At 41.6% G+C, this 20785-nt stretch overlaps 1 protein-coding gene across 1 annotated transcript in view; it reads right to left on the bottom strand.

Moving 5' to 3' along the window:
• The window catches only part of insra (insulin receptor a), a 47637-nt gene that overhangs the window by 6306 nt on the left and 20546 nt on the right, over window positions 1-20785 (bottom strand). Inside the window, exons 3-13 of the mRNA XM_075483028.1 lie at window positions 15626-15962; window positions 12679-12818; window positions 12053-12197; window positions 11476-11690; window positions 9682-9808; window positions 8543-8796; window positions 4948-5115; window positions 2612-2810; window positions 2134-2420; window positions 981-1120; window positions 355-514 (exon numbers count right to left, since the gene is read on the bottom strand). Of these exons, the coding sequence (XP_075339143.1) occupies window positions 355-514; window positions 981-1120; window positions 2134-2420; window positions 2612-2810; window positions 4948-5115; window positions 8543-8796; window positions 9682-9808; window positions 11476-11690; window positions 12053-12197; window positions 12679-12818; window positions 15626-15962 (2172 nt within the window). The remainder of the gene's footprint in view (window positions 1-354; window positions 515-980; window positions 1121-2133; window positions 2421-2611; window positions 2811-4947; window positions 5116-8542; window positions 8797-9681; window positions 9809-11475; window positions 11691-12052; window positions 12198-12678; window positions 12819-15625; window positions 15963-20785) is intronic.

The raw sequence follows: 20785 nt of genomic DNA, 5'->3' as shown, positions 1-20785 counted from the left end.
CTTCTAATTTAAAAATAATAAGGACTAAGTGTGTTTTTCTATACTAATGTTCTGCTTTATAGACACTGATCCCTGTACAACTATTCAGACTTCATATGTAATACAAAACAGTTTCATCAGTCCGAGCAGGCTGAAAGAAGGAGCTCAGGAGGTATTGCAGATAAAAAAAGATAAAATCAAATGTGGGAGTTCTAAAAATGCTGTGACATTGATTCACTTATTCAGGCTCAGATTTAAAACTACTTTAAAAGTGAAGAGTAATCAAAATGATTTCCTTTATTCAGGGACTTTTTGTGATCTCTCCCACTAAACCTAATCAAACTTGAACTCAGTTGGTTCTTCGTGGAGACTTACTGGAGTCCTGGACGTAGAAGTACGTGGGCTCAGTCCATGAGCCGTTCCCAGCCAGTGAGGTGGCCCGGATACTCACGGTGTAGTTGCCAGGATGCATTACTTTCAGCTTGCAGCCACGGCTAACCTTGTACATGTTCCTCGACACACAGTAGTGCAGGTCCTGCGGAAGGCAAGCACGGAGGTTCAGGCAGTGGGTCTATTTACTTCATTTCAGGATTTTAAAACAAAATCAGACATCAACAATGCTTCATCTCGATGTGCACACACAGCTCAATGTTTCCAGACCAAAAAATAAATAAATATTTCAGTCAGTTAGATGATTTAGATGTTTTGAGCTGTCTCCATGGCAACTAAAACATGGTATAATGCTATAATTACTCAAATTCAACTTACTCACATACTACGCATGGCTTCTGTTGGTTGCCGTGTTGAACAAACAAACTAATCAAATTTGGTTCATCATCTCAGTATAAAAAAAAAAAGTGACCTTCCACTGAACTCCTGCATTGAATCTGAAGATTTAAATCGCTACATATATTAAAGCGATAAAGCCATGACAGATGAGAGTGTGTGTGTGTGTGTGTGTGTGTGTGTGTGTGTGTGTGTGTGTGTGTGTCTGTCTTCACCTCAGAGTCTCCCAGTCTCTTGTAGTGCACCTCGTACAGAATGATTATGCCATTAGGGGCTGCTGGTTCCTGCCACCTTACGTGCACTGTATTTTCTGTCACCTCACAAAGGATGCGACCCAAGATGTCATCGGCTTTATCTGTGGAGAACAAAGTAGTACACATTCACATATCTACTGCATCTCTGGTTTGTTTGGAGTAAAAGGAAGACGAGCTGCAGATTTCCTGCAGGTGTTTCGAGAGCTGTGATGCCATCCAGCTGCATTGTGCTGGCTTTGGTTAAAGCCGGTTAAGCTTTTCTTCATTTTTAAACCAGCAATTTGCTTTTCCCTGTAGGCAAAAGAAATAATGTGTCGAGTTGCATGTTGTCCGTTTGATGATCGCTGTAACCTCCAATGAGCCAGTAGCTGGGTTTCCTTTGCCGTTTTTGACTGATTTGCATGTAGAAGATGTGAATAAGAAAAGGTGATTGGAAATGGTAAAAATAAAAATAAAAAAACTCTTGACTAATGTGACTAATTAGGCTCGACTGAGGTGGTTTTGTTTGAAAGAAGATGTGATGCGAATTAGCTGGAGTGGAAAGTACTTTGAGAATCATGTCCGACCGGGTCAAGATTAAAAGTGGCTTGTCGGTTGTTTCCGGTTTGAGTCGGTAAACAGTAAACTTAACTGACTGACCAGGTACTCCCGAGATACAATATCCCAGATATTCCTAGACATGAAAGTAATTCCACAAGAGGTGGATGTCCACAGCGGTACTTGTGTTTTCTTTCTTTCTGTGGGTTTGTTTCTGCTCATACTGTGACGTTGGCTGTTTAGGTTACAGGCGCCCCGCCCCCTGCCTCTCGCCCAATGAAAAGCTAGGATAGGCTCCAGCCCCTCCCACGACCCTGAGTTGGATTAAGCGGGTATAGAAAATGGATGGATGAGGAAAATGTCTGCCTCTGAAAACTCAAAAATCACAGTAATGAACCAAAAATATGACAATTTTTGGCCAAAAGAAGAAAAAAAAAAGGTTTTTCTGTGCTTAAGAGGGAAAGTTCTGCAGAAAGGGGGAAAGCTTTGGCAAAGAAAGCTGATGAGATAACCCCACTATATATAATCACTTTCATCGGTTACATCAACACAACAATAAACATGGAAGCTTTCTTACCTTCAGGCATCGTGCGGGCGCTGACATATGCTGCCATGCTGCAGCGGGTCGAGTCATTCGGGTGGTTGCAGGCGTGGATCTCGATCTGGTAGCTGGTGAAGTGGCGCAGGTTGGATATGACGGTTGACTCCTTGGCATGGACAGTGACCATGGTCTTTGTGCTTTCAAAGTTTTCCTCATCCTCATTGTCAGGGATGGCTGAGGCCCCAATCGGGCTGGGGGATGTGGTGAAGAAGGGGTGCGTTCTGTTGGCAATGCCCATCACAGAGCGCCGCAGTCTCGAACGTCTAAATAAGGCACGTTTAAAGGGTCTTATCAAATGTGTAAACGTTCCCAAACCTTTTTTCATGTTGATGTTTGAACTCATTTATCTCTTTGTATATGTTCCAGGGAGTTAGTTTAAATCCCGGAGCAATAAAACACAACAGGACAGAAATAATAAAGCACAACAACAGCACACATCTTTCTGGAGTCTTACTTTATCTCAAAGACTTCATTGTGGAGGTAATTCTCAAAGGTTTTGCGGTACTCTGAGTCTTCTTTCTCTTTCTTGAGCTCCTTCTCAGTTTTAGGACAGGCGCAGCATCGAGTCTCCTGGCCCTGCTCCTCTGTCTGGTTCCTCCTCTGCTCCTCATCACTGTCCACCTGAGTAGGCACCCGTGATGGCAGCTTCATCCCTGATGACATGGAATCAGACATGGCGACCAGAGAAGAGAAAAAAAAAACAAGGAAACTGAATGACAGGTGCGATAAACACAGATATGCATCACAGCCTTGTGCACGGCATCCACACACACACACACACACACACACACACACACACCTTCGGGGCATGTCTGTCATTGTCATCCCCAGGTCTTCCACCCCTCCACTGGAGATAAATTACTACTGACACAATCTCCCTGCAGACTCCCATCTTTCTGGATGTGCAGGCATTATTGGTGTTCAAAAGAGGCAAGTCGGATTTTGTGCTAACAAAGACAGGCACTGATGGCAAGACAATGACTCTGTCCAAAACAATTCAACCAAAATAAACGTATGAACTTTGCCTGAACCTGAGCCAGAGTGAGAGAAAGATCGGTCTGTTTCAGTGCCAAGTTTCACCCGCTTGAGCTATTTAATGCTCCCAAACAAAAAAAATCAAATTAGACGAGCTTGATTTTCTTGCTCGGTGTGTAATGTTATCGTCACTAAGGGAACAGTTTAAAACAGACGGGAAACATTGTTGCACTTCTGTTCAAACGTCTTTGTGCAACCATATTGCTGTGATAAATCCCAGTCAGACATGCACTCATTTTTATTCATCTGATGACATGGGAACATACTTTTTTTTTAAAAAGATCAGAATCTTACCAGGCAGGACCAAGTAGATTTATGCACCACTTAATATTACTCAAGTCTCCCTCTTCTCCCACAGAAGATAATTGCTGCTAAGCTGCTTGCAGTCTTTTTTTTTTGCTTTTCCTCCCTCCCTACATCACATCTGTATAGTTCCTACCCAACAGCTGGTTTGGCACACCCCAAACAAAGTGTCTGCACCATTAACACAGAGACGCATGTCGGTGGCACGCTGAGCTGGTAAAGTCTGAACAACATTTAAAGAACGTATCAGCTGACACATACGCCAAATGCCCCGCTCAGATCCAAGGGTGGCCACCTTAACTGCAGAGGTGACACGGACACAGTTTTGCTTGGATTAAACAGAAGAATTAAGTAACCGTCTCTGCTGATAATGTTTGATTCCAGGCTATAAATGAACCAACAAATGATTGTAGGTGATGTCTTTTTCTTTCTTTGGCACTCTTTGTCTCATCAGTGGTTAATGACCCAATAGAGCACAACCGATCTCTCAGATTACGCTTGTTTTAAGGCGATGCCTTGTCACCTAGGCAAATGCATTTCCCTCTGTTTAAGAGATATGCTTCTCTCTAGCTACTCGCCATCCCTTGTGGCCATCTCATGCACTTGCGAAATTAACTGAAGTGGAGCCAAATGAGCAGCTGCCCCGAATTCCACCCAGAAAAAAAAAAAGAAGAAAAATCAGAGCAGACTGAGCTTTAAATGCTAGAGTCAGAAGACTAAAACAACGTAATATTTAAGATAAACAATGTGTTTTACCACAATGAAGCATAAAATAGTTGTAGAATGTGTATTTAAGCATAATGTGGGCTTTTAAAAGTGACTTCTGTCTGAATAAGAAGATGTTGTCACGTCAACAGATGAATGTAGCGAGCAACGTTACACATCCATGTCTGAAAAGGGTCAAATGGAAGTGAAAATTCAAGAGATATGATGTTGATAAGCTAACGTCAAGGTAGTATTTACTGGAGTTTCATAGATATATAATAAAATATTGATATGAATTGAAGCCATCATTTATTTCAATGGAATGAAGACACATTCATTGTATCAATAAAGTGACACAATGCACGTCATTTGCAACTACGGGCAACACAGAATTAACTAAGAACTCCCCAAGGTTATCAGTGAGATCCTGCATCTCTATTTTAAACACTTTTAAGACTTTACAAGTTTTGAGTCCAATTGTTTTTGATTTCTCACTTTTCTTTCAAATCTTATTGAGATTAATCCTAATCCCACTGTTGTGTAATATAATAGGAAATAAGATAAAACTTTAACTTTTAAAGCAAAATAATGTGAATAGACTGCAGCAATTTTTAGCAGTAAAGAGCTTTTGATAAAGAAAAGCTCTCAAGCTAAAGATTAGCTCAGAAAATAAACTTTAGCCTGCATTCAGACACAGAAACGCTCAAACAAACAGAATAAACACAAACCACAAACATTGTGTCTCACCCTTCTGGCAGTAGTCAAACTTGTAGAGCTCGCTGGCCTCCGGCTGGCGCTGGTAGAAGACCATATAGTGAGTGATGTTGCCATTTGGGTCATTGGGAGGTTTCCACTTAAGGATGATCTGAGAGGAGGAGTTGGAGGAGGAGATGGGGTCCAGTGGGACTGAGGGTTCTGAGGAAAGATCACAATAATAACAGTTTAGAGCAAAAACAAAACAGATTGTGCAGATTAAATGAAAATGATCCACTCTTTCTTTCTCCAGAGAAACAAAGCAAAACTGTGTGTGGTTGTGACACGATTGGGGCGACACATGCTGGACACATCATGCATCTTGGGGGTAAAATGTTAAAGCCAACATGGTAGTTTAAAGGAAGCAACAGAGTTGTGGGTTCAGTCTTCAGTTTTGAGTTTTAGTAACAGGTTATGACTGTACCATGAGCAACCATGAACACAGCTCATCCTTTGATCCCATGAATTCAGTTGAATCTGCAGGAAGAATTGGGATTCAGACTGTGGATTGTGATCCCACCACAAAAAAAGAGTTTCATGGGGTATTTTATTTATGTATTTTTCATAAATGAAAAGTAGGCTGAAAAGTAGGGAACAAGAAGAAAAAAAAAGTTTCTCATCAATAGATCGCCTTCTTTGTCCCAGAAGTGAAACAAAAGAACAGGCTAATGCACAAAATCTGTTAAATTATGAACATAAATCATGAAAATTGTTCATTCTCATCACTTAATGGATATTCGTACTCCGGTAAACGGACTTAGGATCTGAACTTAGATAAATCAACTACCAAAACAGGACTTAAACGACCTACTATAACACTTAAATGTCTCATCTGCTCCCTGAAAGTGTTGACAATTTTTTTTCTAAACATGAGCCAGAGTCTAAGGCTACTTTAATACCCCCGGAGCATCTACTGTCGGGTACTACAAGACATTTCTTGTTTTCATTCCAAGAAATTGTACTAATCATGATACAGCAGCTCAGAGAGTTTCCTGTTTCTTTCATGTAGACATTCAATGTTGTCATTTATCATCAGGTTTATCTTTAGGGGGGGAAAACGCAGTGAAAATATCGTAGACCGCATGTTTATCAGTGGCTTCGTGAATTTGCTGTATATCGTGGCACAATTGGCACAAATCTACAAATGAATCACCAGCTCTTGCTTTTTGAAGATAGCAGATGAGGACTGCTGTTTCGATCCACTTTGCATTTCAGATTGCTGTGAAATAAAGCATCACACTTACTGGCACAGAGTTGATGTGCGACCAACAGCTGCCTGCTCCGGGTATTCCCCCCATCAGTTTTGGTTCTTAGTTTTCACAGAGTTTGATGTTTGTTATGTGTACAGTTAGATAATCCAGTGTCATGATTAACAGTCTGATGTCTTCATGGCACAAGTGCATGAAGACCAAAGCAAGGAATAAGCAGATACATTTAAAAAGGGGTCTCCTTTCAGTGGAACAACAAGGTGTTCCGTTTAAAAAAATCATTTTTTCAATCAGAGATTTAATTTAGGTCTTTGTCAAGCATTTAAATGTGGTTTATGTATCAAGTTTCAGTTCTACTTTTTTAGCTTCGTCTCTATACTGATTGATTAAAATCGCATATACTTTGAACATCATTCAAGTTCAGATTTTTACATTAGCCGTAACTTTTAAACAGTGAAGTGACTAATGTTTTGTTTTGGCTTAAGTTTACTGTAATTACCCGATTATCACAATCATTTTGTGGTGAAAAACTGCGTGAAAGTTCAGTCAGTGTGAAAATTTGTGAAAGCAGAATGAAGACTTTGGTACATGCCACGTGTGTGTGTGTGTGTGTGTGTGTGTGTGTGTGTTGTTGGTCGTGGGCTTTAAACATCTGAAAATAGCTTGGGCAGCTAATAATCACCATTTCACAGTGACGTTTTACAAACCCTATTAAGCATATGTATGTTTTTGGTGTTTGTGGTATGAAGAATGACACCTTCATCGTAATGCTCTTATAAATCTAGCGGCCTGAAACAGAGTAGCGTTTCCCAAGAATCGATGGTTCACATCCAAACTTCGAAGGCAAAGAGTGTGTATGAAGCAGAATATATGTGAGGATGTCAGATTGAACCCAAAGGACATACAGAGGCTTGAGCTTCATTGTCACAGTGTGATTATGTTGTCCTTAATTCATGATGGTGCAACACACCGGTCCAACCACATTGTCAGACTAAGTTTCACCAGTGACAGCTTATATGTAATGACAGCTTTGCCCTTCTGATGAAGTATGCGGGTGAGACAGAACACAGACCGGAACCTGGAGTGGTTGCCAGACGGGTATTATAAAAAAACCCTCTCTTGACATGGCTGGCTGGCTGGCTGATGCGCCTCAGCTGGAAGCCTGTTTCGTGCAAGTGAAGGATGTCATGTTTGAAGCGGGTTTATCAGGAAGGAAACATATATCGTCTTAAAGGAAGCCAGCTAAACAGGCCAATATGACTGTGATTAACCTCAACTGCACACGACACACTCTGTGAGTGGCAAAGTACACAGAGTACTGACAAAGAGCTTGACGACGGCTGTGCAACCGACTGATGCAGACACCTTGCACGGGGTGGGGCCCTGTAGGGCGGTGGCACCCCAAGCAAATCAAGCCATCTGTCTTTCTCTTCCCTGTTCTTATGCCAAGGACATTTTGGCAGCTGTGACACTGACAAACGCAGCACTGACTCCATCAGTCAATGATAGTAACACCACAGGATGACACTAAAAATAGCCAAATTTATGAAAGGAAAATACACTGACCTTTTCCACTACAGGAACTTATCAACCCAACCCCTTGTAGCTAAGCTTAACCTAAAGTTTTATGAATCTGTGAACCTTTGCCTTTTGGAGCCAACTTCAGGAGATGATTCTGGTGGAGAACAGAGTGAAAAAGAGACTCCTTCAGGAATTACTCCACAAAATCTCATTGGTTTTGTTTGGCCTTCCACACATCTTCAAAGGTCACCGGGTGCATTTCGCAAGTGGAACATTTTATCCACAATATATTTCTGTAGCTGCAACAGAGCCAGTTCTCGTGGTACTAAGAGATGCAGTTTTTCCATTTGAGAAGGACCTAAAATCACGCAACGCCATCATAATATTCCACCTGCATTAACCGACTTCTTTGGCGATTGTGAGCTGAAATAAGCCGAGAACACAGCGCTTATGCACATAAAGGTCACAGGTCACCTACATTTTGTAAGCATGCACAGCTCGCCGGTGGAAGATTAACATTTACCTGCTAAAGCATTTTCAATTACAGGTTGTAAAGTTTCTGTAACTGACTGATGACAAATTTCATCTAATAATATGCATATTCTTTCCAGAACTTTATTGAGGTTATCTGTTTTTGCTTAAATTAGTTTTTTTATATGTCGCTGCTCTTTTGTTTAGATATCTTTTTGTATGTTAATGCTGTCTACGTCACTTTGGTAACTCTCATCTTAAGTGACTCATCATCCGAGTCATACATAAACTTGATTTCATTTCATTTGATGAATGCTAAATCCCTTGACGGCATCAAAGGAACATTTTGACAAAAGAACCAGCTATCAACACAAATCTCCACGTCTTACTGGTGGCGTTGGTGCGAACGTAGATGATCTCGCTCTTGGCTCCGTGGACCTGGTGCTCGTCAGAGGCTGAGAGCTGGGTTTTCACCAGTATGGCGTACTGCGTCCAGGGCTTCAGAGGCAGAATGAGATGACCCGGTTCAATCTGCTCTTTGTCTCCCTCCGTGGCTCGACGTGGAGGGTTTACGTCAGTGATCACCCAGCTGTTGGAGCCGCAGGCATCCTGCCCATCAAACTCAGTTACGTTCTGAAAAGGTCTGTTGTGGAGAAAAACAATAACAGTACGGAGATGAAAGGTGTGTTTTATGTCGGCCCTAATTGCATTTTACTTGAGGAAGGACGCGGAGATTCGCTTTCACACATTCTCAAGATATTTATCATGAGATTTATCTGTCCAGTCAGAGGAGGAACGAAACAAAAACAGAAATTAGGTTAGAGACCCTCAAAATGATACTGGCTCATAGGGAGGATGTTCCGAGATATGATTTTGAGGTATTTAGTTATTTGAGTTACTGTAATTTACAAAAAAAACATGTAATCAAGTCAAAGGCAGGTGACAACAAATGAGAGGAATGCATGGAGTATAGAAACCTTCAGCATCATTATTGCAAGGACATTTGGACTCTGGACACAGTATATGTTGTCAAACGGGGGGGGGGGGGACTCTTCAAAAACTAAAACTGCCTAGGTGAAATTACAACTCAACATATATTTAAAAATGCTAGATTTTAAAGCACATAAGTGCTTTGGACAAACCTGGAATGATGCAATAGGTCAAATCTAACATTAACAGTGCTGACACAGTTCAGAAAGTTCTAATTACATTTTTCACACCTTATTTCCTATTAGTAATTAGATTCTAAAACACACAAATAAATGTCATCTTGCTATGCTCTCTGAATATTTGGGATCAATCTATACTTCAGCTACTAATTCAGAAGCTGCAATTGAGTTAGATGTTCTCAAAATGTCTGTGTTTTAAGAATCAGGAAAGCAGAAATGGATGTCTGCATGATTCTGATCAGTTCTTTCTTATCTCCTTAAGCACTCACAACAGATGAAAACAACATTCCTCTGGCAGAGATCCTGGGGTCTGCCGGGCTCTCGGACCGCAGCTGACTGATTATCCAAAATTAACTTACGCTTCTTTATAGAGAACCATGAAGCCCAACAGATCTCTGAAGTCTGGAGGCCAGAAGGGTTCCCACTTGATCATAATCTTATCGCTCAGGGTTCGAATCTGCGTGAACTTCAACGCATGGTTCTCACCTGAGAGTGCAGAAGAAAATACACAGATCAAACAAAACAATTACAAGCTGAAAAAGCTCAACAAAAAGGAACTAATCATTAAGGCTTTTAAATCTCTGCTCTCAGGAGATGTTTGGGGAGCTGTGTGTGTGTGTGTGTGTGTGTGTGTGTGTGTGTGTGTGTGTGTGTGGTGGTGGTGGTGGGGGGTGTAACATTTGAATTAGTAGATTGATGGAAATATCTTCCTGTCCTGGAGTAGCCGGGGTCCTCTGCCTACTCAGTCATTTTACTGAACCTACTTAAATCTAAAATTAATCCATGTACTCAGGTCTTCAGCTGACACTGCAAATTTTTGTGATGAAATCTCTCTTTGCCTTCAGTGTGCTTGTATAGAGCTGCATAACTGCAAGTTGTATAAGGTAAGTTTAGACTAAGAATTAGCACAAGAGCATTTCCGTATCATAAAAGCCTTCCTTTGGATGTATACATCTATTCTTCAGAAATGTCCTCTACAGGTCAGCAATCTGCAGCAATGCTCTGATATGTTATATATGGCAACGCACTTGATGAAGAAAGAAGCAAAATAAGCTTATACAGTCTCAGTAAACAAAGATTAGCTGGACACGGAGCATCTCATTGGATTAATTTGCTAAGCTGCAGTTTCCTGACATGCAAATCTGGCTTGTGACCTTTACAGTGGAAGTAACTATAATACAAGAAGGGCCGTTGCAAAAATACCTGGGCTAGAGATTCAAATATCCACAGGAATAAAGAAAAAAATTTTTTAGAGACTTGTGATTTAAAAAGTGGCTAAAGCACATTCAGTTAAAGAAAAAGACTAAAAATAGTTTCAACCCAAACTAATCTAACACTAAGAACAGCAAGATAAGCAGCACCAAGAGGTTACAACAATTACCAACCAGTCAAAGAAAAAGTAAATTAATCTAATTTACCACAAACATCAACATTCAAACATTTTCTCTTGAATAAATCAAGACGTAATCACTGCTCAGACGCCTCAAATGTTAAAAAACAAAAAGATCTGAGATGTGTGTGAACACCTGACCTGGCAAATCTAAGTCTAACATCATTCCCTTTTAGCCAAGATTTGCCCTCAAACTCTTGGAGTGAACAATCTGATTCTCTCTGTGCTCTGTGTCTTTAAAAAGGTGAAGAAAAAACGTGGGATCCAAGTCTGAGCAGACGATGTGCAGTGGAATTTCAAAACAATCCTGGTCTTGTGGTCATGGTGACAGTGAGCCAAAACAGTAAACTCCGCAGGGTGGAGAGTTTAACCATCATTTGAAACTTCCTTTAAAGCTCCTTAAAGCCCAAAGGAGTTGCGGATTCCAAGGATATTTCTCTCTAAATTCAATCCTTTCAACTCGTCATCGGATATAAATCATCATTGTAAAGATATTAATAAAACCACTGGAATGACGGAAACATTTGAAGAAGATCTAAAGGAGAGATAACACCTTTGCTTTAAAATCTGTGGAATAATTAATGCTTCTCTACACCCTGCCTGTTTATGAACCTCATAGTTGTGGACAAGAAGGACAAACTTATCTACATCACGGATATAAACCGTTATTAGTACTTTGCTCTGTTGGTTGCTCCTAGTTGAACAATATCAGAATAACTGTCTCCAGGAAGTTATCTGCAAACACAGAGCCAAAGGTTCTTACACGAGGCCTGGTCTCCGTTGGTCTTGGAGGCGATGTCGTTCTTGACTTGCCGCTCTTTGGTTCCCGTCACCTCCTCCATCTTGCGGATCTCAGTCATGCAGAGCTTGGAGTTGTAGTGGAAAAACATGCGCCCCTGCAGGATGGTTAGCTTGTGTTTGGACCAGTCCCAGAGCTGCCGCAGGTTCTGGTTATCCAGGGCATAAAACGAGTAATTCCTGGAAAACAACGCAGAGAGCTGCATAAACATATTTGTCATGAGAAGTGACATTTGGCTGTGAGTGTAAAATGTTTCTAGACTAACATAAGTAGGAGTACCTGTGCACGATTAGCCATAAATTTGAATCATGCTACATGTCTGTCCTATAATTTTTCTTCTCAGAATGTAGTTTTTTTGTGCAAAAATAATCCTCCACCATGTCTGAAAGAAGCCTCGTGTCTGATTTGGGGAGTTGAACCAAAAACAGATGCCGCAGAAAGACATTTTGAAAAGGTCAGTCCTTCTGCTTTTAACTCATAATTACAGGAGGAGGCTCTGACATGGCGAGGATAACAGGGGACAAAAAAATTGGAATCTCACCCGATTTCCTGTTCTTCTCCACGAATAATGCGGAGTTTGCGGAAAAATGAGAGGGACACAAGGGCGTAGGAACGTCGCACTGTCAGGTAGCCAGTGATCTCCTCCAGCTGGCCCAGGCTGGCCTCCAGTTCAGCTGCGATGTTGTCTACAGAAAACCACAAGAGTAACTCTTGTTTGTATGGCATGCAGAGTGAAAAAGATAACTGTTCTCTGGCGAAAAACTGTCTCTGCTGTTTGTCTTTTCATTCCTTACCCCCCCCCACAATTTTTTCTTTAAATCCCACTTTTGCGCTGTACAAACAAAAGCTGAATAATTACTTTATTTAGTTTGTTCGGACACAAAATCAAAGTTTTCTTTAACATCTCTAAGAATTAAAGTCTTTTTTAAATTAATTAGAAATTCATGCTTCAATGCATTTATTTAATTTCTTCCTATTCAATTGCTCTATTCGTCGGCGCCAAAGTTTCCTTCAGGTCCGGCAGCTTGCGTATTACCCTCTGCAGAATTTAATTTGCTGTATCTTGCTGGTTTTGTGTATCGTCAACGGCTCTTTGTTTACTGTTCTGCTCTGCTGATCAGTTGTACGCTGTAAAGTGATTCAACCAAACAAACCATACACACTTACTTCCTCCTCGCAGGTTGATAACCAGGCTCCCGTTGAGAATGGTGCAGCCTCTTAAAGACTGGGCAGCAGTGACGGAGTCCACCGTTTTCAGCCCCATGCACACCTTGGGGCAAAGCCCCGCACAGGGATTGCAGCTGAGCCTACACAACAAATGAACAGGAGAAGATTTCAGAGAAGTTTCAAGAGAATGCTACTTAGGGATGTGTTTTCAAAGTCTGCACCAAACAATAAATGAAATATCTGCGACGAGCTGCTAAATGCTCCTCTGTTCAATGTTCAACTGTGCTGGATGTACCTGTTTTTGTTGATTTTACAGTAAAAACTAAAGCATCAGGTCACATGGTAAAGACAGGAGGCTTAAAGGTGATGGTGAGCTTCTTCCAAAAAGTTCTCAAGTGATATTCTTTTAATTAGGTGTTGATTACAGGTGCTTTAAATAAGGTCATCCTGAGAATAAAGCCTCCCTTAGTCAGCATGACATTTTGATTAGAGAATGAACCAATCTTAACCTCATTCTCAGCCTTAGACATTTTTTTAACAAAGAGGTCGATATGAAGACAATGATGGGCTGTTTGCTTGAGGTCACTTTCCTCAGTATTTATTCCTGTAGGCTGGTTTATGAGATGTGAGACCATGTTTGTTTAGCGGCACTCGCGTTAGCTAGCAGAAAAGCTTCAGAAGAATGTGGTGCCTTTAAAGTGGGGCCGAGCGGCAGCTACCGAGTTACAAATTACATGGCTCTCACTAATCTATAGTGCACTGTGAGCTGTAACTGTGTTGCAACTGTTGATGAGATTGACGCCAAAGCAAACAACTCGTGTGACGCAATTCTTAAAAGAGGAAAATTACTCGAAAAGCGGATCTGTGTCATGCAAATAAAATGTCTTGTGTATCGTCTCCTCGCTTGGTTCAAAACTTCCCTGAACTATCTTGACCTTTTTCCCCTCTGTAGTGCCACATCTGCACTTTAAGCCTAGACACTCATAACTCTGAAGAGTGCACCGCTTTTCATATGAGCACTTTCATTTCCACAGCTTAGTTTAAAGCCACCGACGGGAGGGAGATGCCAAAGAGAAGAGATGAGCCAAAAAGAGGAACAGAGAGCAGGTCAGTGTGAAAAGCCAGAGAATATAACTACAAATGGGTTAACCATAGGTCAACAGTACCCTAAAGGTTTAGATGCACATCTGAACTCTGAATGGCTACCAGCGATTTGTTTTATCGCAGCATTATTCATCTGACATTATCTCCATGATCGGCCTTATGAAATAAACATAATAATGTTTTTACTGGAGCTTTACAAAACAAACACGGTACATTCTTACTTCTTTATCCTCTTTATCTTCTTCTTTATATTTCACATTACTTAGGACAGTGTTGTGAAAATGCAACTGCACTTAATGTCGTGAACATCAAGCCTCAAGTAAAACAACAAAAACATTACAAACAGATGTTTTGAAGATCATCAGAGGTGGTGAACGAGTCAACATGTTTATATTGATAAAAATAGCTCTTTCTTGACCTGCTGGAAAAACTATGCAGCAGAGGAAAATCAGCAGCACTCTTTCCTGTCTTAACAGTGGCTGCAGTGCATGAAAGCAAGACACTCTAGCCTCAACAGCTCCACGCTCTCTAGTAGCCTGTCAGGTGTAAATGCACAGCATGTGACTCAATGAATGTGCAGCTGCATGTTGTTCAAATGGAGATTATGTACTTGGCAAATCCCCCTGTGGATTAATAAAGGTTAAATACACGTAACGCCGCAAACACCGCAGCAGTAGCACGGCCGCTTTTGCTAGTCATCACTGTTGACAATGACAGACTGTTTGGACTTCGCTGCTGTAGTTGCACGCCAGAAAAACCCCCTTTGTTTGCAGCAGCTCGGGGGAGTCGAGGCCCAGCACCCCAGAGTACTGACGATTTGTGCTGAATAGCCCTCACACTTCCCTGGTCAGTCCACTGGCCAGTTCTGGTGTCGCATAGAACAAATCCTCAAAGATCCAGCTACATTTTCAACTTTTGCCAGAGCAGAATGCTTTCGGCTGCCTGGACTTAGGCACAGCCACACTCATCAACAGTCCCGTCACGGTCATAGAAGGTGTCAGACAGGGAGACGATGAAGGTCACTGAGAGTACCAGCACCTTCTTTTATGGAGAGGGAGTACCTGTATGCTGATGCAGCTACAAAACATGTTGCAAGTTAAAGATCCGGAAAAAAGGGAAAGCACTCCGTCTCAGTGTCTTCCTCTGACTATACCTCCACCACTGCAATGCATACACCAGCACCATGTAAACAACTAAAACAGGAATACTGAGTCACACGCAGCTGTGTCAGCCTTCCTACTGTGCCGCACCACTTTGACCTAGCAGTCTGTAGTATTAGAATATCGAGGTTTGTGTGTGTGCACGCACATACAGAGCGACGTCTGAGCTCAGCAAACCGTCAGTTCCTGCACCGTCATTCTAAGCTTCAAACACAAAGAACAGAGCTGAAGCTGCGATTTAGGCAAGGTTCTGTATGAACTGACTGTTCATGAGGCTGTATATTCAGTGCCATCCTATGATTGTTTAGTGTATTATGTATTTTTTCTTGTTTCTTTCCATTTCATCACTAAATCTTTTGTCTGTGATCAACTGCTTCTCCCAATAAGACCTCTTCTTTTTGCATTATTGATCACAGCCATTTTAGCTAATATCCGGGTCAAAAAATACGTATTTATTCTTAAAAAATGCTTTTGTAAAGTAAGGCAACATGCAGCATTGGGAATTAGATGAGATTTTATAAAGGAATCAATATGTCAATAAACTCGTGCATAAAAAGCTCGGGATTAAACCTTGTGTATACTTTTGAGTGTTTTCGTGCAAAATATAAAGCACACTTCACTGATCAAACATCTTTCCCGCAGGCCATCAAGAGCCCAATAGACCGACTTGAGTGTCCACTTACGAGGAGGAGTTGACGGTCGTGTAGCCCGAGGGACACTCAGGGATGCAGGCACCGTTGTGGATGACGTACTCGTGGCAGTCGGTGTTCTTGCTGCGCTCTTTCTCCCGCTTACATCTGTTGTGCAGATCCTGGCAGAAGGCAAACGAAACGCAGCGCCAGTCCTTGAAGGTGGAGTAGTTTTTTGGGCACTGTTCCACACAGCTGCCCTCATGCTGGAGGCCACGGCAGGCCACGCAGTGACTGGCCGAGTGAGACTTCCGGCAGCCGCCCAGACACTGGTCGTGACAACAGTGGCCATCTTTGGTGCAGGCTCGTTGTTTGCACTGAACGGGGCACACTGCACGGGGGGGGGGGAAAGGTCATGTTAGTGAAGGTGCTCAGCAGATTAAATGAAATAGACACGTGTCAATGAGAGGTTCCAGTCCTGCAGGCAATGCGTGCACTGCAGGAAGAGCAACACAGAAAGTAGGAGCTTCCATCATGCAAACAGCTACAGATTATTTCAGTTCCCCAAATGACATAAGTGATCTTAATCGGTTCCCAATTACAGTATTTCCTAATCACTTGAATTCTAGATTAATAAATGGACAGATCTCTCTGTCAGCAGGAAGGAAATCCCTCCTCAGCAGTCCAGCGGACCATCTGCCACTGGCCAACAAGCATACTGAGCACAAACAGCAGGGGCCCAACACTATTAGACAAAAGACAGATAGTTATCCAGAAGGCTTGTAAACCCAGACTGATGGACACAACATTTAAACAATACTGGAAGTGAAAAGTTTCTAACTGGAAAAACACTGAATGAGCAACTGAGGAGCTGAGAGCAAAACAAAAGAATAATGCCAAGACAACCTCTGACAGATCAATGGTCATGTACTACTTTCAGGGATCTTCCATCTAATCTTCCTCAGAATTTGTGATTTTTGTGTTTATTAGTGCAGACACAATTATTCAATTACTGAATCGGCAGGATATTAATTGAGAACAGTTGATGTAGTCATCACATTTGGGTTGTCGTAAACCAACAGGCATTTTTCCCTATTGTCTCCCAAAGATAGTAAAATATAATTGGGTATCTTAACTTTTATTTGAAGCCTTATGATTCCTTCAAACTGCTGTACAACAATGTCCACAGGAACCTACAACATAAAAATGGTCTAATGACATAGTTACAACTGATAATTCTCACCATATGTGCATTTTTTAGGCTCTTGGCTACAACAGCCACAACATAAATGAGTCTAAAATCATCTAAAGTGGACTAACTAAGAGGTTTTTCAGACCTGGAGCCAATATCCGCCCTAATTGAATAGATCAAAAGAGGACAGTGCTAAGTGCAGGTGTAAACACAGTGTGCCTCTTTCTAGCACAACAGAAACATGAACTTCTTGAGAGTTCATAAAGGAAATAAACACAGTCATAAAGGTTGGATGGCCTAACAAAGACAAGTTCAATAATGTTGCTCAAGTATAAACGCGATGAACTGAGGACAAAGACACAAGAATGAGGATATGTTGTTTATGCCTGCATTTGCATGTCCCTGAAACAGCTTGTTACATAACATTAGTGCTGAGTTTATGTGTGTGTGTGTGTGTGTGTGTGTGTGTGTGTGTGTGTGTGTGTGTGTGTGTGTGTGTGTGCGCTTATGGTCTGATAATACATGTGAGGAAGAATTGTGCAAGCACTGATGGAGGATTCACAGAAGTAAACACAGCAGACTAACTGCATGCTCACATTTGCTTTTCGTTCATGGCAGCAAGAGTAAACCCCAATTCTTTTTCTTCCCACTGACCCCTCAACTGTACAGGGCGTGGGGTGCCCCTTTACTTTTGGGGATCAAAGACTAGTGGTCATCTAGCCCTTAAGTGAGGGCATTGGGGGCCACTTGGATGGTAAGATGACCACTACTCCTGTTTCTTAAAAGGTGAGGAACTGGGACTACATCCAGTTTGCAGCAGGGGCCATAATAGGTCAGTGTAGCTTGGAGCACCTAACAGGTTAGGCCAGTAAGGCGAGTATATGTGTCTTCTTCTGTATATTTAACCACAGAAGGAAACTGTGTGGCAAAAACTGAGTGTGTAATCTGTAGTTTCTGTAATACTTTCCTGTTAACTAAGTATTGCACAGCCTGTGCCCAAAACGGCTCGGCTTCATTAGTGTCATGCGGCCAGCCATTAAACGAACAAAACAACATGGACCCGCTGTCCTCTCACATTAACGGAGGTGAGCTTGAAGTGCATGAGGAGTGTGTGTTTGGGGAGGGCAGCAGCAATATGAGAATGGCAGTGTGAGAGGGAAGCTAAAGGGGCACAGTGCTGCAAAAACAAATGATATAACCACCTTTCATTTACGTCAGCAATCTCCTCCACAAAGAGATTTACAAACCGAGCGATTCTCACCAAGTGAAAATCGCCTCTTGTTTAAGTTTCCCTTCAGACTCTTAAATTCATTTGAAAAAAAACTGCCCTTCAACTTCCCCTCAAATGCAAGTTCACACACACATACAGTAAACACACATACACAAAAGCCTTGCTTGTTGCTCTCAGTGACTCCTGATCCTCCAGCAGGGCTCCATGCCACAGCACAGGCCCAGCTGCAGATCCACCCTCAGCCTTAGCCAATGTGTTGTGTGTGACTAGCTGCTGGAGCTAGTCATTCAACTGGCCTCTCCCAACTCAAAGGAAGACTGGCTCACAGTTTAACCCTTTGTGTCCCTCTCTGTTCCTTTATGGACAGTCCGACAGCAGCAGCGAAGAAAGAAGCGGTGCAAAGAAAACCCCCACGAGAGTCGCACACAGACAGGCTGGAGCTGAAGGAAAGTGATCCGCACAGCTCCTCTCTGTTCATCTCCTCACTTCAACCATCCAGCTGCCTTCACTAACATACGGTCACGAGCTGCTCTTTTACTATTTATCATGCACAGAAGAAAGTCCTTGTTGAGAGAATCGAGGTGAATTCAGCAATAATGGGGTTAAGCTTGTGCTGAGACAACCACGCTTTGTTAGTATGGTGCTCGGTGCCTCGGGGATCGATCGAGTCTCATCGAGTTCTTTGGCTCATTAGGAGTTCTAACGGATTTAAACCGCTTTGAAAACATTTCCATTTACACTGAGATGTCTGAACAACTGACAACTCCTTTCATCTGCAGTACTAATCCCTGCAAATACACTTTCATTATGACGCAAGTCGAGTTATCCTTCTGACTGTGTGTGTATCAATAAATGTCAGAAGCTTTTAATTGACAAGAAATCAACGAAAACTACATTTTCACGACATTTTAAAGATGTAAAACATTTTGTTCATCTGAGCTGAAATATTTAGATCTGAACTGACAAAAAAAAAATCAAAAAGCAGCATTTTTTTTTATTATTATTATTCTATTATTATTGAAAAATATTACATAAATATCTATAATCAGTGGAGCAAAATCCCCAAAAAACCCTGCAACTTCTTTAAACAAAGGAATAAAATAATTAGACTGTCAGATCATGTGTTAGAATTTACAATAAAAATACCTGTTATTAATCTATTAAATCACTGAAATCACTCTATTATGTTGTTATTAGTCAAAGTCTTTTCAATAATTCATTAGTTTTGTTAACACTCACAATTATCAACCAGTGTGGTAGTTAAATGGCCGAGGACTGAAACTATTCAAGGTTTGCATAGTTTCTTTGCCAGCAGCCGAAGGAGATGGACTTGTTTCTAGTGTGCTTGTCACATCAATTTTCAAGTTTGAGAACTTGAGGACGTGTGAAAGTGTGCCCAAACAAAGCCACCTTTGATCTCCCAGAAAGAGGACGCTGAGGAGGCTATTTGAGAGAATTTATTATTCTTTCCTTAAAACATGCAAATCTCTGAATGAATGCCCTATTTTCTTTATTGTAAGAAGCAGAGGTATTTTCTTCAGTATATTCTGTGTCAATCCACTTAAGTTTGGTCTTTTAGGCACCTTCGTGCTTCATCTTTCATTTCATCACTTAACAAAAACTCAATGGGTCTTTCTTTAAAACGCAAAGTGCTGGGCAGTTAGCTCAGTTTATGACTAACTACCCCTTTTCTAAAAGTCCCTGAACTCCTTGAGCTATTAGATCTCCTGCATGGTGTTTGTGCAAAGTACAGCAGGATCCCAGGAAGGCAGAAGAACAATCCTGCAGACATACCCGTCTCTTTATCTCATTAGCTGAAGTTTCACTCGAACGAGGGGGCAGCTCTGCACAATGAGATCCTCCATCCCTGAGGCCCAAAACAAGTCAGCAACAACAAACCAACACTTCTCCGGGCCCCAAAGTGACAGAGTTGAATACAATCTGCCAGGATGATGCCAGCTTGGAAACAGGAGGTGCAGAAAAAGAATCTGTGCAGCATGCCAGCGAACACCAAGCGTCGACAAACGAGGGGTGTCGAAAAGGCAGAAAGAATCGCTTGTATGTAATGACTCACACGGTTCTTAAGAGGCTCCTGCCTGCTGTCCTGGACTGTTCTGCAGCCAGTATATCAAATGTATGAAGAGATTCCTCTAGTGTTGTTTCTACCAACATTTAAATGTGCTAAACAACCAGTATTCTAGTTACATGTGCACAGAGGGCGGTACTCAACTTCACTGTCGACTGAAACTCTGGGATTTCTGCCTTAAATCAAGAGTCTTTACATTTCATTAACCACAAACCTCTATAAAATCATTTCGTGGTGAGTTTTTCCAGATTCCTTTTAGGGCAATGATGAAACAACAGCATATTTAGGCGTTTTTGCGTTGGGATCACATTGGACCAGAAAGCATGCCAAACAGGGACGTGGTGGTGTGCTGGTTGGTAATTAAAATTCCACGGCCATGACAAGGGTAGTATTTAGTTTCTTATGAAAGAAAGTTCTTGCTGAAGGCCCAGAAGAAAAGGAGCTCAGGAGGCACAAAGTGCTTTTAAAAATGGGGATCTTATGTTTTCAGACTTCTGACCATTTAAAAACAACAGTAAAAGAGGCACAACGTGAGTACTAAAGACTGATTAATGGTTTAAAAATGACAAGCTGGCCAGTACTCGCTACTTAAAGGTGATAAGATAAAGAGGGACAGTGTTAAAAAAAAAAAAAGGACTAGTTCATTACGTTTTAACAAAGGCATATATTTGTGGATTAATCTATCATTTCCATCAATTAATTCAA

This window comes from Odontesthes bonariensis, chromosome 14 (assembly GCF_027942865.1).
Source record: "Odontesthes bonariensis isolate fOdoBon6 chromosome 14, fOdoBon6.hap1, whole genome shotgun sequence".
NCBI lineage: Eukaryota > Metazoa > Chordata > Actinopteri > Atheriniformes > Atherinopsidae > Odontesthes > Odontesthes bonariensis.
Note: the sequence above shows the minus strand (reverse complement) of the source record. Positions and strands in the feature narration are given on the sequence as shown.